We start from the raw sequence: 12,206 nt of genomic DNA, 5'->3' as shown, positions 1-12,206 counted from the left end.
CTCAGTCACACGCAAGACCATGCTCACACACTGGCAGACACAATAACATCCACTCACAAACTCACAGTCACTCGCACACAGACATGCTTACGTACACTCATACTCACACATCCACTCACACACATGAACACACTGATGCTGTCTCACACACATAAAATAATGCATTCATTCCCACTTGCACGTGAACATACACCTACAGGCTCACAGTCATTCCCACACGAACACATTCACGCATTCAGTCCCCCATAGGAGCCCATCCTCACATTCATTCACACGAGTGAGCACACTCACATTAACATGCGTATATGCGCAAGCATGCTCACACATTCACTCACACCTAGATGCACTCATGTCCAATCACAGGACGCTCACACAGCCATGCAAACTAAGATGTTAACATTTTCACCAACATGAACATCTTCTCACACACAAAACTGCTCCTCCATTTACTCACACCCGAACATGTTCATATGTTAATCCACACATGAATACAATCATGTAGTCACATTCATGAATGTACACATAGTAACACACATTTCAATACAATTACACATATTCGAACATGTTCGTTCACTCAGATACCCATATTCACGCATTCACTGAATGAGCATATTCACACTTTAACACACTCAAACACACAAAAACCTTACACATTTATTTACACAAAGGAAAATGTTCACATAACTGCACATCCTTATTTTCGATCACACACACAAAGCTGCTCAGACACTCATGAGCACAAGAAGACATTAACACCATTGAACAAACATATTGACGTATTCACTCCCATGAACTTGCTCACAGATTAATTCGCATATACAGACACACCCGCATACACTCACAACTTCACTTAACATTGTTCGTCGTGCTCACATACATGAACTTGCTTACACATTCAGCTGCACACAGGGAAAATAATTATACATTAATAGCTTCACACACACCAACTTGTTCTTACATTAATTTGTACATATGAACATGCTCCCTTACATGCACATGCTCACACACTCAGATATGAATGAACACACACATTCATTTAAACACAAACACAAACTTTCACACTTTCACATTAACATGCTCAAAACAGAAACGTGTTCAAACTTCCTTTTGCATATGTTCATGCTCAAACACACAAGTATACTCAGACATTCACCCACATGTGAACGTACTTAAACATTAACATTCCCAGACACACAAACGTGCTCACGTTATCTCACGAACAAGTGGACACTCCCACTTTCACTCACATTCGCACATAAACACACACACATTCTCATGGGCTTACATACGGACATGACTGCACACTCACACACACTCACTCCCTACCTCCACTCACACATTCACACATGGACATGCTCTCACATTTATTTAAAACACAACATGCGCACACACACACACATCACGCACGCATGAACAAGTTCACACAGGTGAACACGTTCACATATTCACACAGCCTACACGCTCATAAACACACATGCTCTCACATTTATTTAAAAAACAACATTCACACTCACCCCAAAACCACTCATGCACAGACACGGCCACGATCACACTTTCACATATCGACAGGATCATATTCACTCACACAGTCTCTCACGTGCAAACTCACATATACTCACGCACTCACAGTTGCACATAGACATGCTCACATTATCACTTCCACACAAATGAACACACTTTTCATCACACACAAACATAATCACATTGACTCACACAACAGAACACACACATTAACATGCCCCTACACACAAGCATGTTTACATATTCATTAACACACACATGTTCCTATATTCACTTAAACTTGCACTTTGATAATATGCACACATATTTGTATATATATATATATTTATATGCTCACGCATTTACTGACACAAACTTTTTTGCACATTTACTCACACACAAATGTACAAAAACACATGGGCAAAGCATAAATTCACCTTCATGAACATACATGATAAGCTTACACATTCATGCAGACACAGGAACATGATCACAGATATATACTCACACAGTCATTTGCACACAAACATGAAGATATTTACATATGCAGACGGTGAACCTGCTCATAAACTCACAGGCACCCTCATTAACACAGTCATGTACATGCATCTGATCAACATTCACACATACACATACACTCATGTGTTGACTCAGAAATAGATGCACACATTAACAGGCTCACAAAAATGAACACGGTTCCACAGTCACTCACTGATGGACATGCTACCATCATGCACATGCTTACAAATTCACTCATACACGTGAACACACAGAAACACACAAACGCACATTAACACACTGACATATGAACAGGCTCCATTCACTCTTACACACAGACATGCTCACATACATCCACAAGTTACACGTTCACTCAAGTGAACCTGCTCACAGATTTACTCCCATTCCTAGACACGCTGACACATGCACACATTCGTTCCAGTACAGATATACTCAATTAACATGGTTAGGCATTCACTCACCCACCCGAGTATGCCTCACATACACTGTGTCACTCATACACTTACTTACGTGCATGAACCTACTTACCCATAAGATGTTCACACCCTCACATGCACAAACACTCAGTCGCCCACACAAACACGGTTGCAAATTCCTTCACCCGCATAGACATCCTTACATATAATCATTCGCACACACACATGAACATGCTCACATATACAAGTGTGATCACTATTCACTCACATCCACAGCGTATTCTTCACATGAACACATGAACACATTCACTGAGACATAAGGAATGCTCAGATACATGCACACAGCCAAAAATTCTCTAACATTGGAGCATATTCACTGACTCACGAGCATACTCCCAACTTTACTCATATGCATAGACACACTCATATATGATCATACCCACATTCACTCACACAAAATCCTCACGTGTCCACTAACCCGTGAACATGTTTGCAAAGTCATTCACATACAGACATTCCTATGTGCTGACAACAGTACACTCAGTTTCACTTATACGTGCATAGTAACATGCTCACAAACAGCAACACTTTCATGCATTCACTTGAACACAGATTTTCTCCAGTCATCACAAAGCTCACACCTTCACACACAGATACACTCAAACTCACAAGCATATTCTCATATTCACAAAAATACACTCACACGTTAACAAGCTTACCCAAATGAACAGTTATACATTCACTCACTCATGAAAACATGCTTACACATGCACTCCCTCAAACTTGCTCATTCACTCACACACACTCATATATGCTCACAGTCACGTACTCATACATTTCCCCACACACAGCACGTTCACAAACAGCATCATACTCATACTCTGACAAATGCATATGCTCACACTTACCATGAAGTTCACACATTTTACCCACACACATAGAGATGCTCAGATATACTCCCACACACACACTTGCACATTAACTCACAGCAACCTACTCCACTTTGACGTGCTCACAAACACACATTCACTCACACACACACGAGTATGCTAACATCCACGCACAGGCTCATGAATTCACTCATACATATGAGAAGTCCCATTTACTTCAACACACAAACTCATATTTTAATAGGCTCCCACGTTCGCTCTCACACCTGTGCTTATATACATGCGCAAGGTCACATTCACTTGCACGACCACGCTCACACACTCGTTTGCTTACAATAGCCGCTCACGTTTCACGAGAATGTGCTGACACACTCAGTCACAGTCACTTACACTTACATACTTACACTCATTCCCTCACATACACGCTAACATGCTCCCAACTAGGAATGTGCTCACACTCACCAAGAACCTCACACATTCACTCACATACACTCACAGATTCATTCATTCAAATACACTAATGGAGTTGACCCTTGAACGACACAGGGGTTAGGGGTGCTGACCCTCCACGTGCAGTTGAATACGTATAACGTATAGTCCGCCCTGTGTATGTGAGGTTCCTCCGAATCCAGGGTTCTGCATCTGCGGATTCAAGTAATCGCATATCGTGTAGTACGGTGGTATTTGCTGTTGAAAAAATCTGCATATACGTGGATCTGCGCTATTCAATCCCCTGTTGTTTAAGGGTCAGATGTACTTTTAAAATGTCAGACATGGGAATTCCCTGGCGGTGTAGTGGTTAGGACTCGGCACTTTCACTGCCGTGGCCTGGGGTCGGTCCCTGGACGGGGAACTGACATCCTGCAAGCCGTGCAGCATGGCCCCCCCCCAAAATAATATCAGGCAAATAAACATGCGTACATTTTCACTCACACACACAAACATGCTCATATCCATGCACATGGTCACCTGTTCACTCCTGCATATGAAGATGCACAAACATTTACTTAATCACACAAATAAATTCCTATTAACACACTCATACTGTACTTGGAAAGGCTCACCCATTCATTCTCCAACACGGACATTGTTATGTAAAGTAGCCAAAGATGGCCTCTCTTTCCTTCTTCCAAGCAGGCTGGAACCCATTAGCTCAAAAGCCCGGCCGCACCAAACTCAATTTTTACACATTCATTTGCTTTGAATATATTCCAAGTAAGTAGATTTTAATCCATCCAGAGCTTGAGTGCTTTGCATGCCATGCAGAACTGCAGCCAACGCCTGTTAGCTATAGATAAGATCAAGCCTGTAGTTACAAAAGTCCCCACACCACTGAGACCCCACACCACTGCTGGCCTTTGGTACTCTCCGATCCAGAGGCTCCCCATCATGCTACTGAGTGGTATCACCCAAACACACTAGTCCTCTCTCTGAGCCTGCTCTTCCCTGGCATTTCCCCTGCTTTTCTTTCCTGAGTGGTGCTCCCACACGGTAGCCTCTGGCAGTTCTCCTGTTGTTAAGACACTTCCCGTGCATGCAAAGCTGTGAAAGCTTCCTCCAGATAAAGGTCATCTTGTGCTACTGCCACTTTCTGGTGATACTTTAATCTTTGATCAGCCCCTAAATCCCTCGCACTCATTACTTGTGTTGATGAGGAAAGTGGAGGATTTGGGTGATAGTCAAGAAATCAATGTAGGGTCCACCCAGTCAGGAGGACTATCCATTGGCAGAACAATCCTGGACAGTCTTAAGTGGTTGGGACTCAAAATGTGGAACTCCCCCATGTCACTTTGGCATGGCGTTGCTCTGTGCTGTATTACACTTTATCTGTATTTATGGTGTCTCCCTGGGTGTCATTAGCCTGATCAAGCAGCAGCAGCAGTATTTGAGCCAACCCATGCCATTGTAACTGAGTTTTTGGGATCAGAGGCACTGGGCTCCCCACGAAAGATCAGCCCACCCAGCTGGGTCCCTCACTAGGCAGGTACTAGACGTTGTAAGACCTGTGGGCCCACATAGGAAAAGGGGAGGGGTGCGGGCCTCTGGACCAAGAGTGGGCTACCTCTGATCCCATAACAGGCTCCCTGTAGCTGGGCTGGTGATCTGGGGTGCTCTGAGGTGAGAGGACATCCTCATGGCCGGGGCGTGGCTATGGCAGGGAAATGAGTCAGTAAGTCAGAGGCGTCAGGCCGAGGCTGGTCTCTTAGGACATCTTTGTAAACAGCTAGCCTGTCTCTGCCGCTGTGTCACTCTGACCTGCTGTGGCAGATGGCATCTTTCTAGTCCCTTCCCCAAAGGATGTGGGCTAAAGCATTACTTAAAATGACTGACTGCACGGAAGTTAATATTCCAGCTGCTCCCAGGACTTGAAGGAGGTGGCTGTCTTTTTTGTTTTGTTTGTTTTTTTGGCTGCACGGCATGTGGGATATCAGTTCCCTGACCAGGGATCGAACCCGTGCCCACTGCAGTGGAAGCGCAGAGCCTTAACCACTGGACCGCCAGGGAAGTCCTGGAGGTGGCTGTCTTAATGAACACACGCTCCAAACCGCAAGACGTGTCGGGCTCTGTTCACTGTTGTTTTTGCTTGGAGCCTTAACGCCTTTGGAAGTCGAGACAAATTGGAGAACCCTGGGAAAAGAGGTCTGGTGCCCTCTAGAAGGAAAGGCAGTGCAATACCATCCTGACAGTTATTTATCCTCTGTTTTGTTGGTAACCACTCACAAAGTAATAAATTATTGACAGAAAAGACAAAGTAGGAGGGCTAAGGAGGTGAGGTGTGTTCTCAGTTGGAGGAGGAAACATATCCTTTCTCTCACCCATCCCTGAGACCCAGTCTCTCCTTAGGGACGTAGCCTAAGAGCCAAATGAAAAAAGGGCTCTCTGGCTGTATAGAATCTGCTGGACAGTGAGCTCCACCCAGCAGGGAATGTAATTAATCAATTGACTGCCATAACATGGGATGCGAAAATGGTGTCCCTACTGAAGGATCTCACGCAATTAGTGCAGAAGCCAGGAATGGTCCCAGAGGAGGCCTTGGAGAGAGATAGGTAGGTAAGTAGGTAGATACTTTGTTGATGTGGATTTTTATTTCTTAGAATGCTGCCCACCCTACGTTAGGCCTCATAGTGATCCTGGGCAAACTCTTAAAGGAAAGCCATTAGCCTCCAACAGCTGGGGATGTTGGGATGGGCTTAACAGGCGACAGATGGCATGCAGCGTGGTGATTTGCCAAGTCTCGAGGAGGCTGAATTTAGTCCTGAGTCGACCAAGTTGTTCCTCAGGGGGCGCTCGTGAAAAGTGTAAGTCCTCTTTCCAGGCAGTGATGGCTCATGCTGAGACAATTCAAGAGGACATAGCTGCCCTGGATTTAACAGAAACTCATGAAAGACAAACTCAAAGTCAAGTGCTGCCTGTTAACAATACCCCACCTGGCCTAAATCAAAATTACTACCCATAGAGGGATTGCCCCCTTCCTCGGTCAAATAAACCACTTAAAACCAGGCCACTCTTAAGCGTGAACCCTGAAATGAACAAGAGAGGTTGGTTGTATTGGACCCTAAGGAACAAGGAGCCCAGAGATATTAGATGATCTCTGGTAAATCCGTGGAGCAATTAAAATATTTACTAAAGTTAGATTGCTACCTGGCCAGGCTTTTCCTTCAGAGACAAGCTTACCTTCCACGTCTGCCCCTGACCTCTGCCAGTGGCAAGGACCTGCTCCCACATCAGGACCCATTGGTCTCAAAGCAGGCCTCTTCTGGCCGACCGTAGCCCTTTTACTACGTAAACTGTAAAATATTAACAACACTGGCTGGCTCTGGTGGACACAGGTGTCCAAAGCTCCCTAATCCCAGGAAGCACTCATACTTTAAAGCCCCGCCCCCCCACCCCCCCACCAGGAGATGACGGGCTTTGGAGGAGAATTAATTGAAGGGATAATTATCTGCTTAGCTTTTTCTTTTAACTTTTTGTGTGGCATGCGGGATTTTAGTTCCCCAGCCAGGGATCGAACCCACGGCCCCCGCAGTGGACGTGCAGAGTCGACCGCTGGGCCGCCAGGGAAGTCCCATCTGCTTAGCTTTTAATATGGGCTTAGTTTTGCTAAAAGACGCTTCTGTGCTGGTCGTTCTCTGAGACTCTTTTCCCTTTATTGGAATGGGCTTCCTCAGTCAGCAGGTGACCTCGTGAAACAAGCCTAAGGTTTTGATGCCACTGGTGGGCACTGGCCAGTTCACCTTCCTCTACCCGTGTAAGAGGTACTGACTAAAAGGAAAGCACTGAAGGATTATGGCCTGTCCTAGCTGACTTACTTAAAGAAAGGATATGGATTCCCACCTTTGAGTTCGGTGGTATGGCCTGTGCTTAAAGCCACTACTAATGAGTACAGGCTATCTGTAGACTAGAGAGAGTTAAACAAGGCTGCTCCCTGTATTAGAGCCCCTCTACTATATATTGTTCCCTTAATGAATGACATTCAGAATAACCCTGGTAAATGGTTCAGAGTCATAGACTGGGCTCACATGTTCTCTTTGTTAAATATCACAATTTGCCTTCCCCTTTGAGGATCAACAGTACACCTTTTTCCCAGTGACCTGTGGGGTACATGAATGCGCCCGTGATTGCCCATGGGATTTGCAGTCGGGACCTAGATGCCTGCTCGGCACGAGCCACGTCCTGCAGAGACTCAGCTCTGGCATTGTGTCGACGACATCCTCGTCACTGGACCTGGCCAAGACTCTGTGTCACACACCATCACAACTGTGAGTGAACACCTCCCTGAGAGGGGATGGGCAATTGCCCGCCATAAGGTACAAGGCACCTCCTAGTTTGTTAAATTTCTGGGCTATGTTTGAAACTCAAAAGGGTAAACTAGTCCCAACTGGGTAAAGGAAAAGCTCCTAGTGCTCCAGCCAGCCTCCCAGATTGGTAAAGGAGGCCCAACATTTGGTAGGCATGCTTGGATTCTGGTGCCAACCTCAAATATTTGCTGGCGCCCATCGATGGAGCCCCCCATAGGACCTCCGCTTTTCAGTGGGGACCTGAGCCACCACAGGCACTAGGTAAACTAAAGAAGGCTATCATTTCAGCTCTCCCACTAGTGCTCTGAGGGCAGGACTTACAATTGGAAGTTCCGGCCACCCTAACGTTCACTTACGGGAGCCACTGGACCAAATGTCCGTGGGCTTTTGGCACACGTGACTCCCAGACTCAGTCCCAAGGTATTGGCCAGTGGAGAGGCAACTTGTGGAGGTACACTGAGCCCTTACTGAAACTGAAGGCTTTACTGGAGCAGAGCCAGTTACGCTGTGGATTGAGATTCCTGTTATGTCCTGGGTAATAGCAGAAGCTCCCCGCAGAGCAACTGAGGCCTCTACTCAAATGATAATGGGATCTACTGGATTGAGCTAAACCTGGCCCTACTAGAGTGCTGCAACTCCATGAGAAAATCACCACATACCCTGCCACTGAAGTTAATTTACCGTAACCTCCCGGCCTTCTATACAGGCCTTCCATTAGTGTATCCATGCAAGGCACAGGCCTCTCCTCATATTATTGAGGGCTTGACAAAATAGCTTTTGCAGCCCTTGGGACTGCCGCACAAGTTATACCGTCAGACCAAGGTTCCCACATCACTGTAAAGCAAACCAGCAATGGGCATTACAAGAAAACATTGCTTGGGTTTGTCACCTATCCTATCATCTTCCAGTAGCAGGGATCCTGGAAAGACATAATGAACTTTTTTTTTTAAATGACCGCGTAGCAACATATGATTATGGAAATCGATTTGGGTCCCAGATGATAGGGGTTTTGGTTTTTTTTTTTTAAGCTTTTAATTAATTTATTTATTTATTTATTTTTATTTTTTTGGCTGTGTTGGGTCTTCGTTTCTGTGCGAGGGCTTTCTCTAGTTGCGGCGAGCGGGGGCCGCTCTTCATCGCGGTGCGTGGGCCTCTCACTGTCGCGGCCTCTCTTGTTTGCGGAGCAGAAGCTTCAGACACGCAGGCTCAGTAGTTGTGGCGCACGGGCCTAGTTGCTCCGCGGCATGTGGGATCTTCCCAGACCAGGGCTCGAACCCGTGTCCCCTGCATTGGCAGGCAGGCTCTCAACCACTGCGCCACCAGGGAAGCCCCATGATGAACTTTTAAATCAAGGGCTGTTGAGAGAACTTGGAGGGCAGTGGTCCTTCAAGTGGTCAGAAATACTGCCCACGGTCCAGATTATATTAAGTTCCTACCCCTCTGGCATAGCTACACCATATTTAAATTCACAACAAATGACGAGACCACCAGCAGAGACATTTCTGTCTCTGCTGGTGTACACATCCACAGCAGACACAACCCAGTTGTCAGTTTTCACAGACATGGGAGCCCAGGCGTTGCCATGCACCGAAAAGAAACTTTCACCTGGTACTTTCATCTTTCCTTTCTCCCTCATAGAAAACCCGGAGCTTAGCCACTTCCTTCTTGATCCTGATGAGAACCTGACGTGGACCAGTGATTCTGAAACCATCCTTAGACTGTGTTCATTCGTCATCCAGTATAAGCCAAGCAAACTACCCGCCAATTTCTGGAGAAAGAGGTGTCCTTATCTGCCATCCATGTACTTTGCTCCAGTAAAGGCACTGTGGAGCCCAGGAGGTGGAACGAAACCTCTCCCAGACCAGGTAACCCCATGTGAACAATACCCAGGGACAATCAGGTCCCCTACTGATGGCTACAGGTGACCTCCAACCTTAATCCCTACCCTGTTTGTATGCCCCTTCTTACCTGAGGAGTTACTGCCCTTGCCAGTGTTGGCTGTATGTCTATTGGTGGTTCACCCAGCCCTAGTAATCCACACACTACTGTTGACAGGGTCTGTTGGAAACAGTATACCACATGCACACAACAGGGAGTCTTACAACATAGGTCAGATTGGGGACAATGGGAGCCACGCTGTTGGCTATTCAGGTCGGTCAATCCTACTGACATGACCACAGATACCAACACTGAGGCTAGCGACCTTCTCATGTCTCTTCTACTACTAGCAACACCCATCCTGGCTAAAAGCTAGACTCTTTAGATAACACTTATGACTCGTAGATGCCTTCTAAACCCTCAGGGCCAACTTTCACCTGAAATCAGAAGAAACCCAATGTTATGAAGTAGTGCCATTAACCAAATAGAGCCACTGTCTCTTGAGTCTTATTTAAGGCGTGCCCAGGGATAGTATGCACCCAGTAGTACAGCCAGCATGCTTGTGATCAGTGTAATCATATTAAAAATGCTGTAATGCAGAGCCATACCGACAAACTCTATGGGGTTACAATTAGATAAAATTATAGCTCTTACTAATCCCTGGCATAATGATGCATGTAAACGCTGCCAAAAACGTATACCTTAACAACGATTGGTCTCTTTTCTTAGTAGTTATAACGATTTCTCTCTCTCTAGTACAAGTCCCATGTATTGAAGTTTGCACTAAAAGAAATTAAGTGACCAAGGGCAAGTTATCATGAATTTTCCCCCGGTTGGGAAGTCATATTTTATACACACACACACACACACACACACACACACACACACACACACACACACACACACGGAAAGGAATGTATACAACATAATACCCAGGACAAGGCATGCCTAAAAAGTCAGGAGCTTCATCCAGTTTGGGAATTCTTTCCTAACCTAACCTTCTTACAATACCAACTTCAAGATTTACATCACACTCAGTGGGACTGGGTTCTTCAACAGCTGCAACACTTGCTGCCCACAGTAACCAATCATAGCTTTTGGGTGTGACAGCAAAGACAGTTCTCATGAAAACATATTTGATCCCATGGAGAAATCTAACCAGTCTCTACGTGGGAGTTTTTCCATCCAAATTGACAGCTATTTGCTTATAACAATTACAAAATTTGTCAGGTTTACCAAGACCATCGTTAGTAAGCACTTGGGAAAGACTTGAGGGAAATTGCATCCCAATGTTACTCTTCTGGGGGATCTTAAAACATACACATCACATCTTACAGACCAATAATGAGAAGCCCAGTAGCAAAGGTAATCTGGGAGGAAATCTATTGGTATCGTTACATGACCACCTCCCAAGAGGCCACCTCTCTGAGGCTGTTAAAGCTATACAAACAGCTGCCCAAGAAAAATTTCCCCTAGAATGGAAGCAGTGGAACAGGTAGTCCTGCACTGAAGTACAGCAGCCTTGTGATAAACAGGGAAAGAAATGGGCCAAATGTACAATCTGTTTTTGAGATCACTTGGCCCACCCGGCTGTTTGTTACTAGTAGTTGGCAGGAAACTCAAGCAACAATAACACCACTCTGAGCAAGAAAGCACATACATACAATTGCCCACCAAAACAAACCTGCATGTTGCCTTAGTCACAGCAATGTATAAGATGGCAAATTTAAGCACATTCTGCTTACACAGTCATTTATTCACACAAATTTGGTCACATATTCACTCAATAGAATGAAGATGCCCACACATTCGCTCACACACACACACACACACTCAAGTATGCTCACATGTAAGACTCACACATTCACTCACATGCACACATTGAACACAACTCACAAACAGGCATGCTCACATATTCACTTACCCACAAACATGCTCACACACCATGAAGTTCACACCTTCACTCATGCATATGGATACACTCAGATAACTTCATACACACTCACATGTTCACTCATTCAAATGTAATCAAACATTAACAAGCTTACGCAATCAAACGAGCTTAAAGATTCACATGCACATGCTCACACACTCACTCACAGGTTTACTAGCACTTGTAGATACCCTGGTATACGAACATGTATCTACATGTTCAGGCACCCAGATATATTTGAAATACCATGTTCACATACATGACAGTGCTT

At 45.3% G+C, this 12,206-nt stretch overlaps 1 protein-coding gene across 6 annotated transcripts in view; it reads left to right on the top strand.

The window, feature by feature from the left end:
- LOC309653204 (uncharacterized protein) overlaps positions 1–12,206 on the top strand; it is a 34,154-nt gene that overhangs the window by 11,936 nt on the left and 10,012 nt on the right. For 3 of the 6 annotated variants that reach the window (XR_014259026.1, XR_014259027.1, XR_014259028.1), the window contains 2 exons: positions 7,889–8,085; positions 9,763–9,989. The exons of 2 other annotated variants lie outside the window; for them this stretch is intronic. Coding sequence is in view for 1 of the 4 variants with exons in the window: in XM_082447696.1 (XP_082303822.1) it covers positions 7,889–8,085; positions 9,763–9,778 (213 nt within the window). In the remaining 3 variants the exon portion in view is untranslated. Of the gene's footprint in view, positions 1–7,888; positions 8,086–9,762; positions 10,271–12,206 lie in introns of those variants that run through there. One more of the 6 variants, XM_082447696.1, reaches the window with a different exon arrangement.

The sequence above is a fragment of the Balaenoptera physalus genome (assembly GCF_965194825.1).
Source record: "Balaenoptera physalus genome assembly, chromosome: X".
Classification (NCBI taxonomy): domain Eukaryota; kingdom Metazoa; phylum Chordata; class Mammalia; order Artiodactyla; family Balaenopteridae; genus Balaenoptera; species Balaenoptera physalus.
This window is presented reverse-complemented; position numbering and strand designations above follow the sequence as displayed.